At 49.5% G+C, this 23,256-nt stretch overlaps 1 protein-coding gene across 1 annotated transcript; it reads right to left on the bottom strand.

Moving 5' to 3' along the window:
• Positions 1-1,203: 1,203 nt before the first annotated feature.
• Positions 1,204-21,401, bottom strand: CCNF (cyclin F). Its single transcript, XM_037034650.1, has 17 exons — positions 21,313-21,401; positions 20,124-20,278; positions 18,875-18,981; positions 17,626-17,693; positions 16,193-16,386; positions 15,746-15,799; positions 14,933-15,037; positions 14,551-14,628; positions 12,090-12,241; positions 9,951-10,115; positions 7,907-8,030; positions 7,472-7,652; positions 7,013-7,100; positions 4,978-5,077; positions 4,754-4,881; positions 3,846-4,015; positions 1,204-3,197 (listed from the first exon to the last, which is right to left on the bottom strand). The coding sequence occupies exons 1-17, from the start codon at positions 21,326-21,328 to the stop codon at positions 2,635-2,637; spliced, it is 2,448 nt and encodes an 815-aa protein (XP_036890545.1). The 5' UTR covers positions 21,329-21,401; the 3' UTR covers positions 1,204-2,634.
• Positions 21,402-23,256: the final 1,855 nt, after the last annotated feature.

Below are 23,256 nucleotides of genomic sequence, written 5' to 3'. Positions count from 1 at the left end.
TGCGCAGGCGTCTAGTGTGGGTAACTGGGTAGATGGTGGCATCTGTGATCGCTTTACGGTTGGCTTCTTCTTTGTCCTTATTGACGTCACTGTGAACTGGGGCCTACCTGCCTTGCTGACCCCATCTGGCATAGGGAGAAGCACATGAAGGGGCACAATCTGTGTTTACTGAAAACGGTCGCTAGGGGTGTGGATGATGTGTGTGTTGGGAGCAGGGTTGAGGAAGGAGGGAGTGTTTACTTTTGGACATACTGGCAAGGTGATGACACCCAGAGGAGACATCGGGTAGGCACCTGGGCAGAGAGGGATGAAGCAAGATGGTCCAAGGTGCAGCACTTGTGCATGGACAGGGACAGGTGAGGAATGGATGATAGGACTGCAGAGCCCAGAGTCAAAGAAGCAATGGGAGGCTGTACTAGGAGCGTGTCGGAGGGATGGGGTCTTCGGTGACTAAGGGATTGAACACCCTGAATGGGAGGAGTAATGCAGGCAGCAAGGGCAATGTAATTGGAGATAAGAATAAAGAGATTCCCAGGAATCCGAAAGGACAAATCTTCCGAGAGAGGTTTGTTTAAAGGAGAGCCGGCCATTTTATAGTCTCTAATAGGAAAGTGCTGCAGCACAGGGGAGAAGGACATGGAGGGACCTTGAGGGGACAGGGCAGAGAGAGGGGGAGAAAGGCTGGGACTCAGGCAACCCTGGGACTGTTCTTAGGGTGGCCTCTTACCTGCAGTGGCCCATACTCATGCCCAATAGGGGAATGCTAATGCCATTTCTGCCAAAAATGAGATTCTCTGTGAGGTAGGAGGAGGGGAAAATGCTTCCATCGGTACTTAGGAGACCCCATAACACAGTCACAGGGCACCAAAGTGATGGTTAGGACTTGAGGAGATGCAGGCAGACAGCACCAGTCAGGAGCTATCAAGGTGACCATTAGAACTTGGGGAGACACAGGGAGACCCCACACTGTGGTCACACAGTGTTGTGTTCCACTGGAGTGGTTTTCTACAGGTGTAAGCTGGGGGAAGGCAAAGAACTGGGTTCACCCAGAGTTGGAATTTTGATAAGGGGCTATGGACAAGTGCCCCAATGTGACTTGGGTGATATTAGGAAGTGACAAGAAGGCAGTTTAGATATGCATATCACTCGGATTCCACTATCCTCATCACATTTAATCCTCACAACACCCCTGTGAGGTAGGTATTGCCCCATCTTACAAGTGAGGAAAATGAGGCTCACAGAGGCCCAGGAGCACACGGTCAACAGAAGGTCCATGATCCCAACACTGGGCATCCCCTTAAGCACATACACACGGTGTGGTCAGTATTCTCTTACAGTAGCAGAGAACTCCCTGGAGACACACACACACACACACACACACACACACACAGGCACCCAGGAAAGACCAATGGATCAGCATCTCCACCTCCACATCCTCTGGTTCAAGAGCATTTGAGGGACACTCCTGGCCAGTGTATCTGACATTTTGAGAGGAAACAAAAGCTATCGTAGCATGGTGTCAGTGGTCATCACAACTAGAGAGGTCTGGGCCACTTGGCAGATCCCTCAGCTGTTTTTGACTGTTGCCTCGGGGTGGGGGCGGGGGAGGGTCCCAGTCTCTAGGACAGTTAGTTGTTCTCAGGAACTCACAGCAGACCTACCCTCACCCAGCAGGCAGGTTGAAGACTCTGAATGCTGCTCTTCTGCATCTGGGTCATCTCAGATGTTACAGATGACACTGCGCCCCCCCCCCCACCCCGCCCTGGCAAAACCCTGCCTGGCTAACCTCTTTGGGAAAATTCTTTTTGCATAGTGTCAGGATAGCATTGAGGGGTTTGAATTAGATTCTTTTCAGTTGATTCTAAATAATGTTAAGAATCTCTTACTTTTAAAATTTTAATGTCTTCTATTAAAAAATTTTTTGTTTTCATCTTTGAAGAATGAAGGATAGAAATACAGAAAAAGAAATGAACCAGAAATTCAGCACAAAAAGAGACGTCCATACAGATATTATCTGTTGGGGACAAGACAAATGATTCTGGGAGGAGAGACAGATTTCTAAAATAAGCTGGGAATATGAGAGTGAAGGGGCCTATGACAAGACATTGAGGCCCTGGCCTGCAAAAAGTCAAGGCCGTCACATCTGAGGTGATCACATGTAGTCCCTGACAATGCACAGGGCAGGACTTCCCCATCATGGGACCCTCTGTCCAATGAGAGAGTAGATGACCTCGGCAGGCAGAGGTGGTCATGGGGACAGTGTGCTTGGAGCTCTCGGCTCCCATAAAACCCCAAACCAGGTGGATGCAGGGAGCGAGGAAGCTGTTCCAGACTACCTGGATCATATGTGTTCTCAATTGTGAGAGCTGTCAGCTCCCAGGGTGGGGGTTCAGTGGGGTTGGCTATGAGACGTAGGCTTAAGCTTCGCAGAAAGAAAGGAGGACAGACACAGGAGGAGACAGAAACAGGCTTCACCTGGTATGTTGTTTGAGGTTAAACTTTCAAAAGAGAAGGATGAGTTTTTGTTCTGACTTTGACATTCTGATGGCTCAAATGTGACTCCCCTGGTGAAAGATGGTCAGTGCCCCAAGTTCTCCTCTCTGTTCCCCGTGGAGGCCACCGGACGTCTACATATCATCCATCGCCAGTGCCCCCACTCCTTGCTAGTGCAGCAGCAGCAGCCCTGTTTCCACAAAGATTCCCTGTGGCAAACACTGACACACTCACAGCTTCGTTCAGGAAGCCCAAGTTCGTGTCCTGCTCTTCCTTGATGGAGGTTGATAGATTTTTCCTTTTCACTTGTTGCTGGGGAACATTGCTCTCTGGGGAACTCAGGGGATGACACTGTAAACACGACTTCCTGGCATGATGGTGGCAAGGCTGTATGTTTGAGTCACTGCCTGGGGATGGTGCTGAGGTAGGTTGGGGTGGGCTGCTGTCCATCGACTTTGTGGGACTCACACCGCTGATGGAGGAGTACCCTGAGGTCACAATGTCCTTGCCCAGTTCTCTGCTGTGGCAGAGAAGGGGCTCAGGTCCTGGAGCCAGAGGTGTCTGGGTGCTTGTCACCATGGCGTTCAGGTCCTGATAGCCTTCATCCTCCAGGCAGGCTTCCTCATCGCTCGATTCCTGGCAGCAGTGCTGTTCTGGGTTGAGGTACACCACGGTGACATCGAGGATGCCGCTGGGAGCTGTCACTACAGGAGAAGTCAGGCCACAGACTGAGCACTGGGATAACCCTGTCCAGTTGGGACCCCAGTGGCCTAGAGTCCAGCTCTCACCCAGCTCTCTCAGCTCCAGATCCTGGACCTTGCTACAGTCCCCTGTACTGATCTCCTTTGGGTTAAGTGACTCCTTTAAATTTGGAGTGGCACCCAACAGGACTTAGGGGATAGAAGGAAGTGACAACTTGTATGGACACAAAAGCAAGCAATTGGAAAATTGACAGAAACTCCTTGAACTGGGCTTCTTGTGCTGCCTGAGTACATGGGGACAGAGTCTCCTGCAGCCTGCCTGGGAGGAGCACGTGAGGCACAGAGCCTGAGAGGGCAGTGCAGGGACACCTCACACAATCTTCCAGAAAGACCTTATTGTGAATTCCAGACAGGCTGTCTTCCTCTTCCCCTGCCCTTGTGAGGCCCTTCTGTAAACACAGGCCTGGCTGGAGCCTGACACACATTTGGCCTAAACCCTCGCCCTCTCCCACCTGCTGTGGTGTCTTAGGGCTTCTGCTCTCTCACTTCTATGTCTGGACATGTTCTCCTGCAGGTAATGCCAGGGCCCCTCAATGAGAACTATCCTTCTGCTTGCTGGCCCCTGGGTGGCTTTGTGGCCATGGGACTCACCGTCACCCTCCTTCTCGCCCTCGCTCTCCTGGTCGCCCTCGTAGCCGGAGCAGTAGTCCAGGTTCCAGTCTAGGAAGCTGCCAAGTAGTGTCTCCTCCTGGCTGGACAGCTCTGCAGTGGGCGTGGTGACGAAACTGCCCCTGTCCTCCTGGAGGCTGTTCTCCCGCTTCCTACAGGGGGCGGGGGGAGCCAAAAACCCAGTCACAGGCAGCCTCGTTAGGTCCTTGACACCTGCTACCCTGCTCCAGTGCGCTGTGATGGAGATGACACCGCCACCCGGTGCCTGCCCTTCGAGTCCCAGAGGCAAGGCTGGAGGCACAGTGAGAATCCTGGCTCATCTGGACTTTGCAGGATCAATAAAAGTTCTTCAGGTGGGTGAGGCAGGGAAGGGAAGTTATTCTAGGTGGGACAGCCAGGACACTGAGATGGGAGAGACAGAAGTACATGGGATACACACAGGAAATTAGGGTGGAGGTCAGGGTGAGTAAGGGAGGATCTGAGGATGCTAATCAGGTATAGCTAGAAAGTGTAGGAAGTGCCAACAACACCATGGAGTAGAGGGTCCAGGGTAATGTGACAGGTGTGTGGCAGGGCCAGAGCCTGAGATGGGCTCAACCTGTGCTCAAGCCCATCTTTCCCCATAGGGTACCAGTCAAAGCAAGAGAGACAGCATGTTGGAGGGAAGAAATGGTTGCAGACAGTGCGGCTCAGGCACAGGGGCCCAAGGCCTAGATTCAACTCAGCTTCAATTTCCATGGGATCTGTTCCTTTGCTCTCTAATGCCTTAGGAGCCCCCTGTATACAATAATGGAGCCCCTCAAGAAGTTGCATGGGTCACGAGGGAACCCAGGCTCAGCACGTGGGAGCCAACACTGCATCACACCCTTACAGACACTGGGTTTACTAACCTCTTGGTTCTCCTTGCAGAGGGAGAGCTAAGGAAGGAATGAATGTCCCCTGAGTTGAGGAAAGATGCAGGTTCTGGGCTCTCTTGTTTCACTCCTAGAGCTGCACACACCTGGCTGTAGCTCAGCACCTGAGAGAAAGGCGGGATCAGAGGGAGGTAAGAAGCCCCAAGGGGCAGACAGGGAACTGTCCTTGCCCTGAACGAGAGACGGGAGGAGGGTGGCACCTCTTCCTGGCTGATCTCTTCGTAGCGCTTGTCCTCAAACCTCTGTTTCACTGCGGTCAGAGAGACTTGTCTGTAATCCTTGGGGACGTCATCATGGAAGCTGCAAACAGAGGAACACGAGAGATAGTGTAGGGACAGGAAGGGTTCTGGGACAGGCATTATCAGCATCGCCACTCCAAGAGACTCCCATTTTTAGCTTCCCTCACTGAAATGAGAGGGGACAACATATTTTCAAAAACAGCCCACTGATGGAAGGTAAAGCAGGGTGCCTCGGTGGAAAAGTCTACAGTTCCTAATAGGGTTAAACCTTGAGTCACCTATGACCCAGCAGTTCCCCCCCCCAGGTAATATCCCCAATAGAAATGTGAACACGTTTACACAGAAACTTGTCCGCGATGTTCATAGCAGCATGATTCATTAATAGAAGATGGGAACACCCCAAATGTCCATCAGTGCACGAATGATAAACACAATGTGGTCCATCCATGTAGCAGAGTATCATTACAGTGAAAAACACGAGGGTGGAAGAGGCCAGCCACAAAAGGCCACATATTGTATGATTCCATTTCTATGAAATGTCCAGAACAGGTAAATCCACAGAGACTGAAAATAGATGAGTGTTTGTCCAGAGCTGGAATGGAGGGGGAACATGAGGTGATGTAGGTAATGAGTGCAGGGTTTTTCTTTAGAGGATGGTGAAAATATTCATAAATGGACTATGGTGATGGCTGCACAACTCTGAGTACACTAAGAGCCTGTTGAATTGTACACATAGAAAAAAGTTCGGTTTGTAAACAAATGGTTCCAATTTATCTGGTTTGGAAAAAAGAAACTCTGGGAAGTAGGGGACAACCCGATAATAACTTTTGGTAGCCCAGTAATAACTGCCTGCGCTCCTTGTATAAACAGGCATGGGTCAGACACGTGCTGACCTGTCACCTGCGCTCCTAGTCCATCAGTTTCAAGGTCTGGGCACCACAGGAGAAAACGAGGTGGGCTGAATCCTACATCAACCCTTGGGCAATGCTGACAGGTCCCCCCAAGGCTGGAGCACCTCAGGGAGTGGGGAGAAGAAGCAAGTGGGCCAGAGCAGAGGCTGGCAAAAAGGATCTGGGGCCATGCTGGAGTTTTCTGATCTCATCCCAGAAGGTGTAAGCAGAGGCAACATCGCCCAGAGGTGGCTGGGGGAGTGACCATGGACAGACAGTGGAGACTGAGGGCTTCAGATTCTTAGATGTGCAAAGAAAGTGCATCAGCCTTCAGAGCTCCCGGGATGCAGGAATGGAGAACCAGAAATGGGCTGGCCTGAGGTCTCTGCTGGAATGACTGGGGCCTCATCCGCAGAGCACCAAATGCAATCTGAGGAGGAATGACTCCAGAAAAAGAGGGGTTCCGGTTTGGATAAGCTGGCAGGGGAGTCTGGGACTTTGGGTTTAGAGGGGTTCTGAATCCTGGAAGTGGTTACACCTTCCAGGGACATCTGAGGATAAGCAGAAAGATGGAATTACCCAGACTCTCGTGCAGGGGAAAGGGGCACTGAGGCAGCATGGTCTGGTGGAAGAAGGAGGTCACTGGGGGCAGGGGCTTTAGTAGACATGCATGTGATGGGGAAGGAGTAGGGATCAGAGTGAGTGGGCCACAGAGTGGGAGGAAAGAGTACGAGCTGAGATGGGCAACATCTGGGTATGTGCCAGGCCAGTTTGCCAGCTCCTGAGCTAGATCATGTGTCTTATACTGAAATTCCTACCCCCCAGGGAGATGGTCTTGCTTTTTCTATTATGTTCTGCTGCCTATGGAATTCAACTTGGGTTGGAAAGAGCTACTGCACACACATTTAATGTTAAAATTGAGTGAAAAAAACAGTATGGCCTTGGAATGTTTAAATGTCAACTCTGAGACGCACACCTCACTGCAGGAAAGGCCTGTATGGATGGAGGGCCATCCTATGAGAGCTCCCTCCCTTCCCCCATACTTGAGGACACAACCCCTATGGCAGAAGTGGGGTAAGAGAATCTATTTCCTTTTATAGACTCACCACTTTTGGTGAAGGCTCAAGACACAGGGTATGAGGTCTTCACAGGAGAACCCAGTGAGGTCCCACAGCCGAGTGGTCCAAGGCTGTGCTGAGGAGAAAATAAGAAAAGCAAGAATGGTGGGGTCATTGCGGCACCCACTCTTGCCTACAGCCCTGATGGTTCTGTTGATGGTACTGTTGGCATTTCCTGGAGCTCAGGGTTGCAAAGACCCCCACATACAAAGCATGCCTGCTCACTGTCATTAGTGAGGAAAATAGTACTTAAGCCAGGACCATCCCTGATCTCACCCAATAGAATGGTTTTTAGTCCACTCTGGTGTTTGCTTCTCCAGGAGAGGTGGGCCTGCTTTTCTCCCCCTCCCGACTTATATCTGAGCATTGTCTCCTGACTCCAGGAATTACCCAGGCCCTTGGCTCAGCCTGTGCTGAGCAGCTGGCCTGGAAAGGCAGGCTCCTTACTCTGCCCGTGCGTCAGCCTTGCCAGCAGCAGGGCAGCTGCAGCCAGGTGGGCTGGGGAGTAGACAGCCAGGCTGGTGTGCAGCAGAGAGAGCTCGCAGAGGAAGCTGCACAGGTGCTGGGTTCTTGGCGCCACAGGGATCAGGGTCAGCAGGATGTCCTTGTAATCAACCACAGTGGGGACCTAGACAAAACCAGGAGGTGGATGTGGGGTCTCAGCACACAGAGAACTCATCCACCCACTCAACAGAGCACAGGGTCTTGGCATGACTGATGTTCAGGCTGGATGCCAGGGCACTCAGTGACAAGATGCCCTCTGGGTCCAGGAGGACTTCTTAGAGAAGGAAAGCTCAACACTATGAGGCTGCCCTTGGATCCTGCCACCCCCTCACGTGACCTCCACTTTGATTTACAAGGAATAAGCAAAAGGCCACTTACTCGAATCTTGCCTTCCAGAGCAGAAATGATCTCTCCCATCATCCTCACCAGGTCCTCATACTTGTACGTGTTGTCTGTGAGCCACACAGCTTCCCGGATTGTTAAGATCTCTTTGCTGATGAACCTGGAATATAGAGGAGAGTTGAGCCCAATTTCCTCAGTAGGACAATCACTTTAGGCGTCAGTGACAGAGGGTAGGGGGGATGTCAAAGAGTGAACCTGGATATCTGTGGCTGCAGAAGGGGAACTGAAAAGGTCACATAACCCTGTCATAAGGGCTGGAGAGATTAGTGACATGGACCAGTGGGAGTGACTGGACTGCCTGACACACAGATATTTCTACCAAAGGCACCCATGAATGATGTGATTAGTCAATCCTCATAAAGACTGAGGGAGCCCGGCTTTGCGCCAGATTCTACAGTGAGTATAAATGGCTTAAATATAGAAGGCAGTAAGCCAGCAGAACTGAGCTAGAGGTGGTTTGAAGGTTCTTACACAGCACAGCCTGGCCACTGGAATTTTGACTGTCCCCTATGCAGGCGGCCACCCTCTCCTCTACTCTCCACCGGAGCCAGCTATCAGTGAACAAGCTTGTCCAGTGACCTGTTAAGGGTGCCTTCCCTTGTGACCAGGGCTAAGGGAAGGCACCCTTAACAGGGCTAAGCCTGTGACCATTCTGTCCTAAGGACTCTACAGCTCCCACATTTGCTGTTGGCTTGACTAAAAGAAAGAGGAGGCATGGGGACCACAGGTGCTGAAAAGATGAGATGCAGGGGGGCCGACGAGAGCCCCATAGCTTGCTGGAAGCCATGGTAAGTGCTGCCTTGAGAACAGAAGTGGGGGTATCTCAACCTCTAAAAATTTTTAAAGCAATAATCAGATCACTGCTAGTCAGTTTGTGGTCCAGTAACTTGGTCCCTGATGGCAAGAACATAATTATGCCACCTAGATCCAGGAGGCAGGGACCCTGTCTGGTCAGCCCTCTGGTGAGGAGACCTAAAACAGTGAGGGGCCCAGACAGCATGGCAGGCTGCCTGCTGACACTGAGCCGTGCTCCCTGGACCCATGGTCATAATCCCCTGCCTTCCATGACTACCCGAAGAGATCATGCTTTCTAGGTCCACGTGGCAGTGTGACTGAGCTTGCTGTGAAGGTACACATGGTGACCTTAGGGGTCATGGGGGGTGGTGGCAGATAATAAGATAGAAATGGGTCTCCTCTGTGACCTCATGAAACAGAAAATCCATCCCAATGACATGATGAGCCTAGACCCTCAGCCTCTGGGTTACTGTGCAAAATAAATCAATCTCTGTAGTTCACAACACTGCATACAATAAGCCTGTTCCTCATTCTCCCAAGCCTTGCAGACAAGGCCAGCTGGTCTGGAAAGCACTGCCCAGGGAAAATGGCAGACTATTGGATTTGGGAAAACTGGAAAATACAAAATGTATGGTAGGAATTATCATCTGTATTTCTGCTAAAGGCAAAACTGGGAGGATCGGTATTCGTTAAAGGATGGCAGATTTTGGTAAATATAAGATGGTACAGCTTGAAAAGTCAGAGCTGCCAGGGGTTCGGGCTGCAATGTGAGGAGGATGTGCCGTCTGTGTGATTGGAGTGGGGTCTGGAGTGGGGTCTGCAGGGAGCCGGGTGGGGGATGTGAGACTGACTGTAGGTCTCTGATGACACATACTTGAGAAACGCATTCTTGCGAACCTCACTGCCAACAAGTGGTCTTTCTGTGATCTTGGATAGAGGATGATGACCTACCCGCTTTGCTGAGTCACCCTCAGGGGCCAGGGCAGGAGGGGTCTGGTCTGAGCCTGCCCACCCAAGGCTGCACTCTGGGTCCCGAGACCATGTGCTGGGACGAGTGGCCGCCCACACACCAAGGATCAGCACCCCCTAAAATTAAAACCCCCATCTAACAAGGTGGGACACTGAAGGTTTATTTCACCGAAAAGCCAGCCCATGAACTAGGGCAGGGCCAGTGTGTTATGTGCCAGCCTGTGGGCATGAGCATGGCCATGGGGGTGCTTCTCACCGGGTGCAGATGACCATGCAGGCGATGCCCAGCAGCTGGAGCCTATACCGGGGAACCAGCCTTCTCCGTAGGTACCGGTCCACACACTCCACGGTCAGGTGAAGGCATAGGCTTGTGAAGTCCTTCATGGTGGCGACTTCTACCAGCCAATCGATTAGAATGTACCTTTGGGAAGAACACCACCCCTGAACACTAGAGTGAGCATTCATGAGTGTCCCATCTCCCATTCCAGATGGCCTGTCTGTCCCAAGAGAGAGAATCACTCATGTGCACCACTGGTTTACTCAGACACCATTCCAGGCTGAGATGCCACATTGAAAGGAGTAGGGGAGGCCCACATTCCCCAACTCGGTATCTGGGAGGCAGGTGAGCTCATGTATCTGTGTCTCTGCCTCCCCCGAAGAGTCCCCACAAGCACTGGAAAGCCCTGGCACACATAGATAAGGGGCGAGGTAGGGGTGGGGACAGATCGTAGGACCAGAGAAAAGACTCTCAAAGCTATGAGAGCTTTGGCCTCTCTGTAGCTCACTTGTGGGGTCATTTAACAAAACCTTTTGCACTGGGGCAAACAGCCAAGAACACAAGGCCTGACAGAGCTGACACACTTGGGGTCCTTCCTTGAGAAGGCTAAAACCTGGGGCCAGGGACACAGGCATTGCGAGGGAATGCACATGCAATGGCAAGGATACCACAGTACAGTAAGTGCCTTTCTAAACAAAGGAGAGGGGATTCAGAGAATAAAAGAGAGAAAAACTGTGACACTGTAGGCTTCTGCAGACAGGATGAGGGGCGGGATCCTAATCAGCCCAAACAGAAGCATCTCTTATATGTGGAGGGAAGGAGGGAAAGATGGGTGGAAGGAGGGAAGCAATGGAGGTGGAATGGACAGGCGAAAGGTTGAAGGAGAAAGACAAGCCTCTAGTTTCTCCCAGAAGGAAAGAGGGCATGAGTATCAGGTGTTTGAAATTTAAACCAGCCACTATTGGAACCGAAGAGGAAGTTCTCCTATACAAACAAACTTAATGATTTGACTTACAAAAATAGACCAACCAAAGTATATACGTTAAAGTGGTTAAATCTGAAACTAATATAATGCTACATATCAATTACACCTCAGTAAAAAAAGAAAAAGTTGGTGGTTGCCAACTTTTTGGAAAATGGGAAGATGCTCAAGGGCTGAAATGATATTAATATTTCAATCAAATTATTTTAGTTCTTGAAAAGGAAAAAAAGTGAAATCTGTTACACCCAAACCCCCCAAAATAGCATGTCAAAAAAGGGGGGGCAGACTGAGAGAGGCACAAAGTGTTGTCAGCATACTTCTTCCAACAGCTGAGAAGAGTGGGGAGGGGGCTGCTGCCACCATGGCAGGACATAAAAGCATAACAGCTTTGTGACACTGAATGTGGGGTCAAAGGACAATGCATCCTGCACTGTGTGAGAGAGATCAAGCCTCTATGGGAAGAGCTACATTCTTCAAAAAATAAATGTTTACTGAACTTACTATGTGTTAGGCATTGCAGCCAGAGCCCGCCCATTATAAATCCAAACGTATCTGAAATCTCATGCACAAGTTTAATGATTCACATTTTCCATTTTACTAATATGTTCTATAATTGAGTATACAAGTGTGTTGTCTCTAAACCTCGGAGGAAAGTGGACCTGCAGGAAGAGGTAGATAGTGCTGGGGTTTCAGGCTGCTGGGCACACCGAAGCTGTCCCAGAGGGCAGAGCTCCCTGGGTCAGGCTGGCTCGATGGCCATGGAGTTCCACACCCCAAGCTGATGCTCATTCATGATGGCTTGTAAAGAAAAGGTGGTTTTTTGGCTTCAGAAATTGGGGATGTGAATCCCATCATTTTAGAAAGAGGTTTAAGACGGTTTAACTTGTTCTGAGGCTTAAAAAGGAAAGTTGGAGAGAGCAGGCACTTTATGAGGGATATTTTCTCTTCAAAGCCCTGGATAACTTATGCAGGGTTTAGAAAACACACACACAGAGAAATGGGATCCTAGTGGCATTGACAACACAGAGTGCTCTGCCGCAGGTGGCTTAGGTGAAACAGAAGTGACAGTTCCCTTTGCCCCAGAGACCAGTGGTCGCTCTGCCTTCCAATCAGAAGCTCTGGCTTGAACCCCTCACCTCATCGTGTCGTTGAGTCCCTTCTGCACAGAAAAAACCTCCTGCTTATTAACAGCACGGGAGGCCTGAAACAGCTGGCAGACTATCTCACTGGATGTTTTTGCTTCTAGTCCAAGCTGGTTTCCATTTGCACAGGCTTTGGCTAAAGACAGCTGAGAAGGAAAGACATGCAGAATGAGCACAAAGGGGTGGCTTTTGAGGTTTTCCATTTCTGAATGTGAAGGTTTTTTCAGGGAGAAGACACATGTATACACATTTGCCCTCCTTACGCCTTCTAAACTTTTTGGATACACTATGGCTATGATTTTATTTTATTTTAAATATTTTATTTATTTATCTTTAGAGAGAAAGGGAAAGAGAGAAGGAGAGAAATATCAATGTATGGTTGCCTCTCGTGAGTCCCCTGCTGGGAACTGGCCTGCAACCCAGGCATGTGCCCTGACTGGGAATCAAACCTCGATCCTGTGATTCGCAGGCCCGTGCTCAATCCACTGAGCCACACCAGCCAGGGCACTATGGCTATGATTTTAATTACTCTTTTTGAAATAATACATTACATGGTCAAGAATTTAAAAAAGGATAAAAGGTATATGATGGAATGTCAGTCCCCTTGCTACCCTGGTACAGCTCCTCAGCCAATAAGTCTTTTGGCAACTTAAAAAAAAAATTAAGTTCCTTTCTGTTCAACTCCCCGTTGCGGGGGTGTAGTTTGCACATCCTGGTTACTTCACAGGACAACTCCCGATTGTGAAAGCTTGATGCTCCAGTGGGAAGCTGAGTAACAAAGTGGCAGGGAGCAGGCTGCTGGCTCAGATGACCTGCTTTAAAGTCTGGATTTATGTGGCCACTGGCAAACTGGGGGACTGTTCTGACTCAGCTTCCCTTTTCATGAAGTGGCACCCAGCACCTACTTTGGCAGGTAGATGTGAGGATTAACTGAGCTTTGCACAGGATCCACCCAGCACCAAGCTCTGAAATGGTTACCATCAACCATTTCTATGCATTTCCTTTTAGATTTTTCTATGCACTTCTGATCATGGTATATACACATCTAATGTATTCTTTGCTCACCTAACAGTGATGTGGTTCCTTAGGAAATGAAATATCTATAAGCATGTTTCAACTGTTCTTCCTTTTCAGCTATTTTTTATGTATTTTATTACTTCGGAGAACATCTTTGTGCAGCCTTTTCGGTCCCTGCATCTTTCTGCTTCTGTGGGCAGTCCACAGGAATGGCTCTGCTAAGCACTTTGCTACTTGTGCCCAAGTACTTTCCAAAAGGTAGGCCCCAATGTTTACACACACTAATAGGAACATATCTTATTACATTTTTGCTCCCCAAAACAGCTACTGTTTAAAAATGTGTATGTCCTGAAGTCATTAGCTATCTGGCCAAAAACACATGAGAATATGTATACATATGCATGCATATACATATTTGCTAATGTGATCTCATTGAAACACATGCCCTTCTGGCCAGCAGTGACTGGAATGCTGCTGCTGTGTTTTGGCTGGTGTGATTACTTCCTCTTTTCTCAGAGGGCACTGAGGCCCTGTGGACTTTATCAGGGTCTTACTATTCTTATTACTTTTTTAAGGATTTTATTTATTTATTTTTAGAGAGAGAGTAAAGAAGAGAGGGAGAGAAACATCAATGTGTGGTTGTCCCTCACACACCCCCTACCGGGGACCAGGTGTGCAACCCAGACATGTGCCCTGATTGGAAATCGAACCAGCGACCCTTTGGTTTGCAGGCCAGTGCAAAAACGCACCAGCCAGGGCTTACTATTCATATTGATGAGTTTGAGCTTTAACTAGAACCACATTGTTGATTGTCATGTCTTGTAAATATGCTGACTGCCTTTTTGGATATAAACATGCCAGTGTTTCGTGACAGTTCTACTGCTTTGTGATTTCTTTCCTAGCTTTTGAGGATAGATGATGCTCAACCAACCAAGTGGATGACCTGGTGAGCAGGTTGAGCTTGGCTGGTTGAGCTTCTACCTGCTTGGCTTTGTCTTGAAACTGTAACTTTACAGCTACAAGGAGAGTATTTAAGGAACACTGACTACAAAGCCCTGAGGTTTTGCTTCTCACACCGGATAACCTGGTGAGCAGGTCAAATAATGAGAATAGGACAGCAGTCCACATGCCGACCTGCTCTAAGGAGTCTTGAGTTCTGTTGCTAAGGTAGGCTTTACTCGGCAAGACAACTTTAGGGGCCAGTATGAATATCGATAAAAGATGTAGTCCACAAGCACTTAGAAAATAAGAGGCTGGCTTAAGGGCAATGGGCTTTGAAATGATAGGGAGGTAAAGGGCAGAGATGAAGGAAGCACTGCCAGGGGCTCCTCCTGCACACCCTGGAGCTAAATTCCTGTAAGACCCAGCTCAGTCCTGGGCCAATCTTACTGCTTCCTGAGTGAGAGCCCAGGAAGTGTAGTGCCAGCTCCCCTCTCACCTGGGCTTCCCAGCAGCCTTTGGCAGCATAGTCCCTGAGTTTCCGGAAGTTGTGGAGGCATCGCCCGGGGTCAGACATCTGTCAATGGGAGAAAGTCACCATGACTTTACATGGTTGTGTCTCTGGAAAAACTGAGAACTTACAGGGTCCTTAAATGCTCCTCCAATACCCCCAGAGGGTTCCCAGCTGCAATTTCTTCCCAGTCCTTTATCCTCCAAATGGAGGTGTTCGTTTTGGGGCAGTGCCTGCTGTGCAGCAGCTCCCAGGGGCCTAGGAGCCAATGAGGATCCTTCCTGTGTGACAACCTCATCCCATGGTCAGTTTGGAGACTATGCCTTTGACCAACATAATTCCTCCTCTCCCCAGACTCTGGTCCACTCACTTCTATCAGTCTGTCACTTTCCCAGAGGAGGTATGAGCTGGTCAAACATCCCTGATTAGCAGACTCTTCAAAGAGGTCACGGGCCTGCTTCTTTTTCTCTTCATCCTGGAATGAGTCCAAGCAGTTTATTCTTTTCTTATTCTCCTTCTGCTACACAATTCTACTAACCATCTTCATTTCTCTCCACACCTCTAAGTGACTGCATGCATTGCTCTTTAATAAAAATGAGTTAACAAAATCGGAATAGAAATGATCTCTTTAAAAAGACACAATTTGACAACCAACATGGAAAGTGAATTCATTCATGAGTTCTGGCCTCACAGACTCTGCTTTCTCCTTGAGCAGGTTGGTATGTGGCTTGGCCCTAGGCCACCCAGAGGGCCAGCCATCTACATGGAACTGCCCAGATGGTGACTTTGGAGCTCCTCCCCCTCCCCCCTAATACTCAGTATTCCTCCCTGGTACTGTCAACGCACACCTGTCACCAGAAGCCACCACCTTCCCTGACTTTTCTGCAGAGGTGGTTCTTTCATCACAAAGCTCATTTAAGCTTTCTCAAGACTGCAAGAGGTTAGAATGACGAGTGGGAGAGAGTCACCAATAACCATGAAACAAGCCCCTGGTCCTGTGTACTCTTGGATGTTCTGCCTGGCTCCACGTGGCCTCTCAAAGGAGGGACTCACTCTGGCTTTGAACCCTGGACACTCCCTTTTGCTGCTTTTCACTTACTTTCTCATCCTTGGTGCTATGGCTGCCAGAAAGGTGAGCAGCATGGAAATGGGAAGCTGCTATAGTGGGATGGATAAAACTCACCTCAAAGAGACTCAGCACCTTCCCCAAGCAGTGCAGTATGGAGGCTCTGTGAGTCTAGGAAAAGGAGGAGAAAGGTGTGATCATCAGTGGTGAGAACATCTGAGGGCCGCCCCACCCATTCTGTGGGTCCCACGGACCCCGACCATCCCTCTTTGCAGAGGGTTGACTGTTTCAGGGAGCCTCCGTCTTGCCCTTTCAGCTGTCAGTGTGTCTCCAGCCCTTCATCAGATTCCCCTGACCCCCAGCTCTGAGGCCTCCTGTCCTGCTGGGTCATTTCCAAACATTCCCGTACCTATGCCCTTGATTTTCTGCACCTCTACTTCCCTCAGGTCCCTGACTTTTTATGGTCCATAGTCTCTTCTTGACGTTTTCTCACGTCTCAGGATCCTATGGGGCTTGAATCGCCCAGCACAGCCTGCCCTACATGCCCCACTTGCTAGCACTCACTCTTTGTAGCTGGCACTCCGCCTTGAGGCTCTCATGAACCACAGCTTTGCAGCAGCTTCCAGACACTGACCATGGAGGGCGGATAAAGAGCCAGATGAAAGGCGTGGTACTGACATTTAGTCGCTCGGCAAGACTGAAGTAGCGAGAGGCTTTCAGGCCATTCACTTCTGCACGGGCCTCGTCAGACACAGACACTGTAGAGGCAGACAGAATGTAACTCAGGGATGTCTCAAGGATAAATGTGCAAAGTTCTCCCTGGTCTTTTGTGCCAGTCTAAAACTTTAAGCCTGCTGTAGTGCAAAGCTGCTGGTATCTTAGGAGAAAAGAGCCTCCAGGACGAGGGATTCTCCCTTTTCTTTCCCTGCTCTGTGAATCATGTGCCCCTGCCTGGGTCTTCCCAGCAGCCTGTATTTTGAAAGCTGAGAAGGTGTTTCCTGTGGAGATGTCATATCCCACCCTCCCTCCTGCTAAGAACTGCTGGCAATCACTGCCCCCCGCCAACTGACAAGTTTCTTTTGGGGGTAATGAGAATTTCCAAAATTAGACAGCGGTGATAGCTACACAACTCTGCGACTATACTAAAAAACCACTGGGTCAGATACATTAGATGGGTGAGGGTATGTGAATTATATCTGGGAACTGCTATCTGACGAAACGGTCAGGGCAGGACTGCCATTCTCCTGAGCCTGAAGGAAGAATGCTCATTGTCTCTATTAGTCACAACAGTCTTGTCAAACAACCACGTGATGCGCTATCTTTCAACAAGAGGCCAGATCTTTTAGAAGCAGAAAAATGGCTGCTATACGCAAGTCCTTATGTGTTTTGGGAACCACGACAGGATGGACCCCAGGCTAGTTCCTTGATGTGCAAACGGGCAGGAAGTTGGAGAAGGCTGCACAAGATTCTTTCAAGGAGCACCTGACCTTGGAGGTGAAGAAATTCAGGCACCATGCTGCCTTTGGCCTGCTTGTACCTGCCTTCTGCTTGGAACCTTGGCTACCTGCCATTATTGACAGCCTATGGAATTAGGCACACTTTTGACCGCTGCCCGAGTCCCACAGAGGAGCCGCGGCTGAGGAGAGGAGCCAGAGTCTACACACGGTTTGGGTGTTAGCCTGACAGAGGGTGGGCAACCACGGGGCAGCTGGCTGTAGCCCTAATTCTGAGTCCCTGCTCAGTCATTCTTTGCTAATTGAAAGTAAAGGATTTATTAAAATAAGAGGTGACTCTCCCAACCTACAAAATCAAAGTTCCTCAATGGGTCCCTCAGCAGGGCACCTCTTGGCACCAGCTCCCCAGAGGAGACAGTAAGGCAGACCATCAGACACAGCAAGAAGAGCAACTAAATTACACACGCTGAGAAGGGCTCGTTGTTGTTGTAAAACGTCAGTACTAAGTGGGGTGACACCAGCCCCAGCCCTGCAAGGACTTACAGCCTTCATTGTAGAGGTAGGCGATGCCCAGCTTCACAGCAGCTTCAAAATTTCCCTTTTCAGCAGCCCTAGAACATTAAGAACATAAAATACCACATGATTTTATTCCATAAAGGTTATGCTCCATCACAGCAATTGAAGCTACAATACTATTTTCTGAATAGAAAAATTTTCAGGTAATGCAGTAATATATCTTTTATCCATGCATGACATGCTACAACATGGATGAACCTTAAAAACAGGCTAAGTGAAAGAAGTCAGCCACAAAAGGCCACATGTTGTATGAGTCCTTATATAAGATGTTCATAATGAGCATATCCAGAGACGGGAAGTGGATTAGTGGATGCCTAGGATTTGGGAGAATGCAGGTAAAATAGGGAGTGACTGCTAATTGGTATGTGGTTTCATTTTGGAGTAATGAGAATGTTCTAGATAGTGTTGATGGTTGGGTAACTCTATGAATATATTAAAAACTATCAAGCAGTACATTTTAAAAGGGTAAATTGTACAGTTTGTGGATTACATCTTAGGTGGCCTTCCTGAAACCACAGGCACACTTGGATAGTGGCTCTAGTCATCGGCACACCGGGGTTCGCTGGCCACAGGGTTCACATTGACTTTGGCCCTCCCTCTGGGTCTCAAGTCTGGCAGGGGGTGGGATCAGCCAGTGAATAAATTGTAATAGGATTTAAATCACGTTTTTAAAAAAACATTGTATTTATTTTTAGAAAGAGGGGAATTGAGGGAGAAAGAGAGGGAGAGAAACATCGATGTGTAAGAGAAACATCAATTGGTTGCCTCTCCCATGCTCCTAACCACAGACCTGGTCTGCAACCCAGGCATGCACCCTGACGGAGAATGGAACTGGGGACCGTTCGCTTTGCAAGACACTGGCCAACCCATTGAGCCACACCAGTCAGGGCTACACCACACAGTTATGAACCAAAGAAAAGAGGGCCGAATAAAGTTTCTACCCAGGTGACCTGGGTTTGAGTCACAAGGGATGGGTCACAGCCCAAGGACTATTCAGAAGCACTACTGTGACTAATGAGAGCCAGGCTTATGCTAGAAGTCATGTGACTCACAGGTGAGGCTGACAGCCTTCAGTTGCTTCCTTGGGGGAGATAAGGCAGCAGGGGCTATAGCAAGAACAATATCATTCCCAGGTCAGGGCCTGGGACGTAGGCTGGAATATCAGGAATGTCTCCAAATGGGAGGAAACCAAGCTGTTTTCAGGGTGAAGAGATACCTTTCAAAGAGCTTCAGGTTCCTTGGAGAAGGCCACAGCTCTTGAAAGCTGGCACACGCCCACACACTGGCATGGTTGTCCACCAGGTACTTCAGGTGGGAGTGCACCTGCAGAACAACGGAAGTGGGGTGAATGGAGGGATTAAGGGACCTCCCAGAAGCCATGCTTCTGAACTTCTTGAAGACAAAATGTGTACAGATGTAGGGTCTCCTCTTGTCCACCCCAGTGTCAAAAACCCCAAGTCTCTAGGTCTCAAAACAGTTGCTTTGAATAGAAAAAAGAGCCCGGAAACAAGATTCTCTGTGGCTCTAAAGGTGGAGACAGTGGTCCTGGAAGGGGGAACAAAGCACCTAGACTGATAAAAGGGATGATACCTTTGTAAGAGTATATACCTGCAAGGATCAGGGAAACCAAGTGTAATTGGAGCAGCTAGGACAGAAATCTGTTTTGTGCTGCTCTGCCTGGTGTCTTGCTAGTGGGAGCACAGCTGGACCCTGGAGGTAAACAGGGGCTTTTGGAAAAGACTGACACATGTGACAGTAGCCTCGGGTAGGACCTGGAGCCTCTGCCCTGGGCAGGAGAACTGACCACAGGATAGCAATTTAAACACTAATGTTCCCACTGCTATCGGAAACTCAGCACCCATGGATATTATAACCCAATGGAGGGGCCTTTGGGAGCTGGAGAAGTGAATTCTTATGTTCCCACTAATTTACTATATGCCCTGGGTTAAGTCACCCAAAATAAGGCTGCAGTTCCAATATCTGTAAAATAACTCCCAGAGTCCCTTTCAGTACCAAACATGACATGGAATTTGTCCTCCAGAATATGCTTTTATTCTTTTTAATATTCTCTTATTTCCTCCATCAGAGTACTAACCAGGCCTGACCCTGCTTAGCTTCTAAGATCAGAAGAAATCGGGCTCATTCAGGGTAATATGTCTGTAGACATGTTAGTTATTTAATTTTTTTATTTTTAATTACAGTACTATATTAATTTCAGGTATAATGTCTTGTTCCTTAAGAGATGCAAATTTTGCTGCCATAAGAGTGTTTTCTCTGTTAAACATTACAATGAGCCTGCTATGGTTCAGCTTTCCTACAACCAGAACCTCAAGCATCTATTAACAATATCATCCTTGCTGCTCTGCCCTCTTTTTGTAGCCAAAGTTCTGACATTTAAGAACATGGAGACTTGATGGTATGACCAACGACTCTCGGGCTGATACTATTTTCATCTCACAACTTACAGATCGAACTGCTAGGATGTCCCCAACAGAAAGCCATTTCAGGATATGAAAGAGCACATCTTCTGGGAGACTCAAGATGGTTAGGTTGCGGGGCCTCCTCCTTATTCTTCGCTTTGTAGGATAACAGAAACACTTGGCACACCTACAGTGGATCACTGAAGAAAAAGAATCAGAACAGTCTAAGGAAAGGAGTTGTACATTTATATCTGAAGATAATTTAAAAGTTACTGTCCCACCCCACAAAAGGAACCAATCACATTTCTAGTCTCAAACAAAGAATAAATAAAGGAGTGTATTATAACAGAAGACATCATCATTCATTCAAATATTTAGTAAGTATTTATGGTGAACAGATAATCATTTAACTGGGCCATTGGGAAACTTCCTGTGGGAAACTTTCTGATCCAGAGCCCAGATGACAACCAAGAAGGGTAAAAAGCAGCCAACAATGGTAAGGTCTCTCAATGAAGTCCCCAGGACCCTTGCTTCCATTTGCATACATAACTAATGCACACATAAAATGTTTAATGCTCAGTAAGGATCTGCAGACGTGAACAATCTGGTGTTCAAGTCCAAACTAGGAGGGTCAAGTCCATACTTTGCTCCGCAGGGAAGCCAAGCCAGTCCTCGCTCTGCCCAGTATCCTCTCTCCCCACAGGGGGTCATTCCAACTCCAGCAGCTCCTTTCTCATTCTAAGCTGAAGACTTAGTAGAAACGCCCCGCAGGAGTCTCTCACCTACACTTTACCTGGTTTTCCACCCGATCTTTCCTTTTGTCCCGAAAGGAGGGGGCTGCTCTCCCCTGCAGCACCCCGCCCCTCGCCTAGCTCTTCACCTGGGTCTTCCCATCAGCAGTTAACGCGCGGCGAAAGCCAAGTCTACTACACTCAGGGCCAGTTCCCACAGATTACATGGATTTTGCCACACTGTCCTCATTCCCTTGATGAAGGACAGACTCGGAAACGCTTAACCGCCACGGTGATTACCACCGAAACCACAGCTGCGTTCACAGCCCCCCAACAGGTGTCGGGACCCGCGCGGGGCTTTCACGCGGACTTAGGCGCCGCCTGGTATTTAAACCGTGCGCCGGGCAGGTGCCGCCCAATTCCCAGGCCGAAAGGCTCGAGTCAGCCTGCGCAGGCTCTGGCCTCCCGCCCGCCGCCGCCCGCGCCCCGTGATCCGCGCTCACCACCGCCGCTCCCCATCTCCACCTGGACCACCACCTCAGTAGTCACCGCCTCAACCTAAGAAGTTCGGGTCGCCCGCCTGTCCTGCGCGCACCGCCCCACGCACGCGCAGACCCGCCCCGTCGCCCGCCCTAGTTTTCAAACGCGCCCAGCACTCCCATTGGCCGGCCCGGGGGGGCGCGCGCCGCAGGTCAACAGGGCATGGTTCCCGCCCCCACCCCACTCACCGGCTTCCAACGCCTCGGATTGGTCGCCCCAGGACGCGAATTCGAACGCCGGCGGTTAATTGGTGGAGCCCGCCCGGCTTGGGCCCGGGCGGGGATCCTAGTGGAGCGCGGTCAGACTTCGTGGGCAGGGGATTCTTTACTCTGAAATGGCCTGCGTTGCCCTCGGCTGTTCGGTGTTTGGGCCTCTCTGCTGACTTTTGCGTATGATGTTCTGACCACCGGAATCCACTGCGCACAGTGGGTTGTCAGTGAAGGTCTGTGCGGACGGGCTGCATATCTGGGCGCTGGGTCTTGCATAGGGCGCGGTGTGGCTGGGACCCTGAGGAGTCATCAGCTGTGTGGACGCAGACGAGCAGGCACCCGCGCGCGGCGCCCAGGCGGCCCCTGATCTCCTACCCTCACCCCGAGGCCGCACACTCTGCTTGTCGTTCGTGCTTCTGGCGAGGAGATTCCTGTTTCGGGACCCAGCTAGACTGCATAAATTGTAATGCAGAAAGTGAAGTTGGAGGTCTCTGCTGGAAAACAGCCAGCACCTTTGACCCTTTCTCTCCCAGGAACGAGGCTCATCCTGGACCCTTACTCCATACATGTCTCAAGGCAGCCCTAACCCTCTCACTTTGACCAGATATCGTCTCCCCAAGTCTGTCACTGCCATCTGGGACACCTTTTTTTTTTTTAAAGGGGCGGGGGGTGGGGAGTGGCCCTGGCTGCTGTGGCTTAGTGGACTCTTACACATCACATCGCTGTTTCTCTCCCTCTCCCTCCCTTTCGCTCTCTCTAAAAATAAATAAATAAAAATTTAAAAAGGGAAGTGCACACCTGTTTGCTTTACTGGTTACTGCCAGCCGCAGCTGAACATTCTGCTCATTCTGAAGTATCAGGCACTGTCTGTCAATTTGGCCGGTCTTTTCAGGAACCAACTCACATTTCAGTTCTTTCATGAGACATTCTAACAAGGAAAGAAATGCAATCTTCTGGCCCATTTGATGGAGGGCAGGGTGGTTTTGCCTAGAGAGTCTGGGGAATCTGGGTTGGGTCATGGCTCAGACTTCCCACAGCCTCAATCAGCTGTGATGTCCCCTTTGGCCCCCTGTCCCTCATGCTCACTGAACTTCATGGTGCCCAGGTTCCATGGCTGTCTAGAGCAGGAAATGAAGAAATGAGAAGATGGATGATCACAACAAGGGATAAGAGAATTTCAGTGGTCCCAAAAATGACAAGGGACCAAGCCCCTGGAAGCTGAGGGTGGCAGAGGAGGTGAGGGTGATGTGCACAGGAAGTCCAGTGGAGAGAGAACATGCCTGGGGCCTGCTCCCCAGATGACCCACACTGGGATTTGGGAGGAATCAGTGGAGGATCCCTCGTATTTCTCATCCTTCCTCCCACCTTTGTTTCCATTGGTTACTGTTTCTCAATTTGTTACTTTGTTGTCCTCCATTCCTGTATTGTTACTTTGTTACCAATTTCCTCCAGGCAGAGGTGCATTCTTTCCCATGGTGGATTTTGGGAGTACCTTGAAGTACTAATAACCTGGATCCGCCAATGAGCCACTCAGTCATTCACCACCCTAACTCCCCTGTGATACTATGCCACTGAGTCCAAAACAGCATCCCTGTCCACTCAAAGTTCCTCCGTTGTACTTTTCTTTTTCTTTTTTTAATCTTCACCTGAGGATATGTTTATTGATTTTCTTAAAGAGAGAGGAACCTTGATCTGTTG

This window comes from Sturnira hondurensis, unplaced genomic scaffold (genome assembly GCF_014824575.4).
Source record: "Sturnira hondurensis isolate 20B ecotype Veracruz unplaced genomic scaffold, ASM1482457v3 Scaffold0022179, whole genome shotgun sequence".
NCBI lineage: Eukaryota > Metazoa > Chordata > Mammalia > Chiroptera > Phyllostomidae > Sturnira > Sturnira hondurensis.
This window is presented reverse-complemented; position numbering and strand designations above follow the sequence as displayed.

What these genes read in the sequence shown, in the direction of transcription:
- CCNF (XM_037034650.1), bottom strand. An exon ending in GGACTCAACGACACGATGAG is followed by an intron (nt 10,116 to 12,089) that starts GTGAGGGGTTCA and finishes TTCTTCCCAAAG; the next exon opens with GTACATTCTAATCGATTGGC. An exon ending in GGGCGAGAAGGAGGGTGACG is followed by an intron (nt 3,198 to 3,845) that starts GTGAGTCCCATG and finishes CTTCTCCTGTAG; the next exon opens with TGACAGCTCCCAGCGGCATC.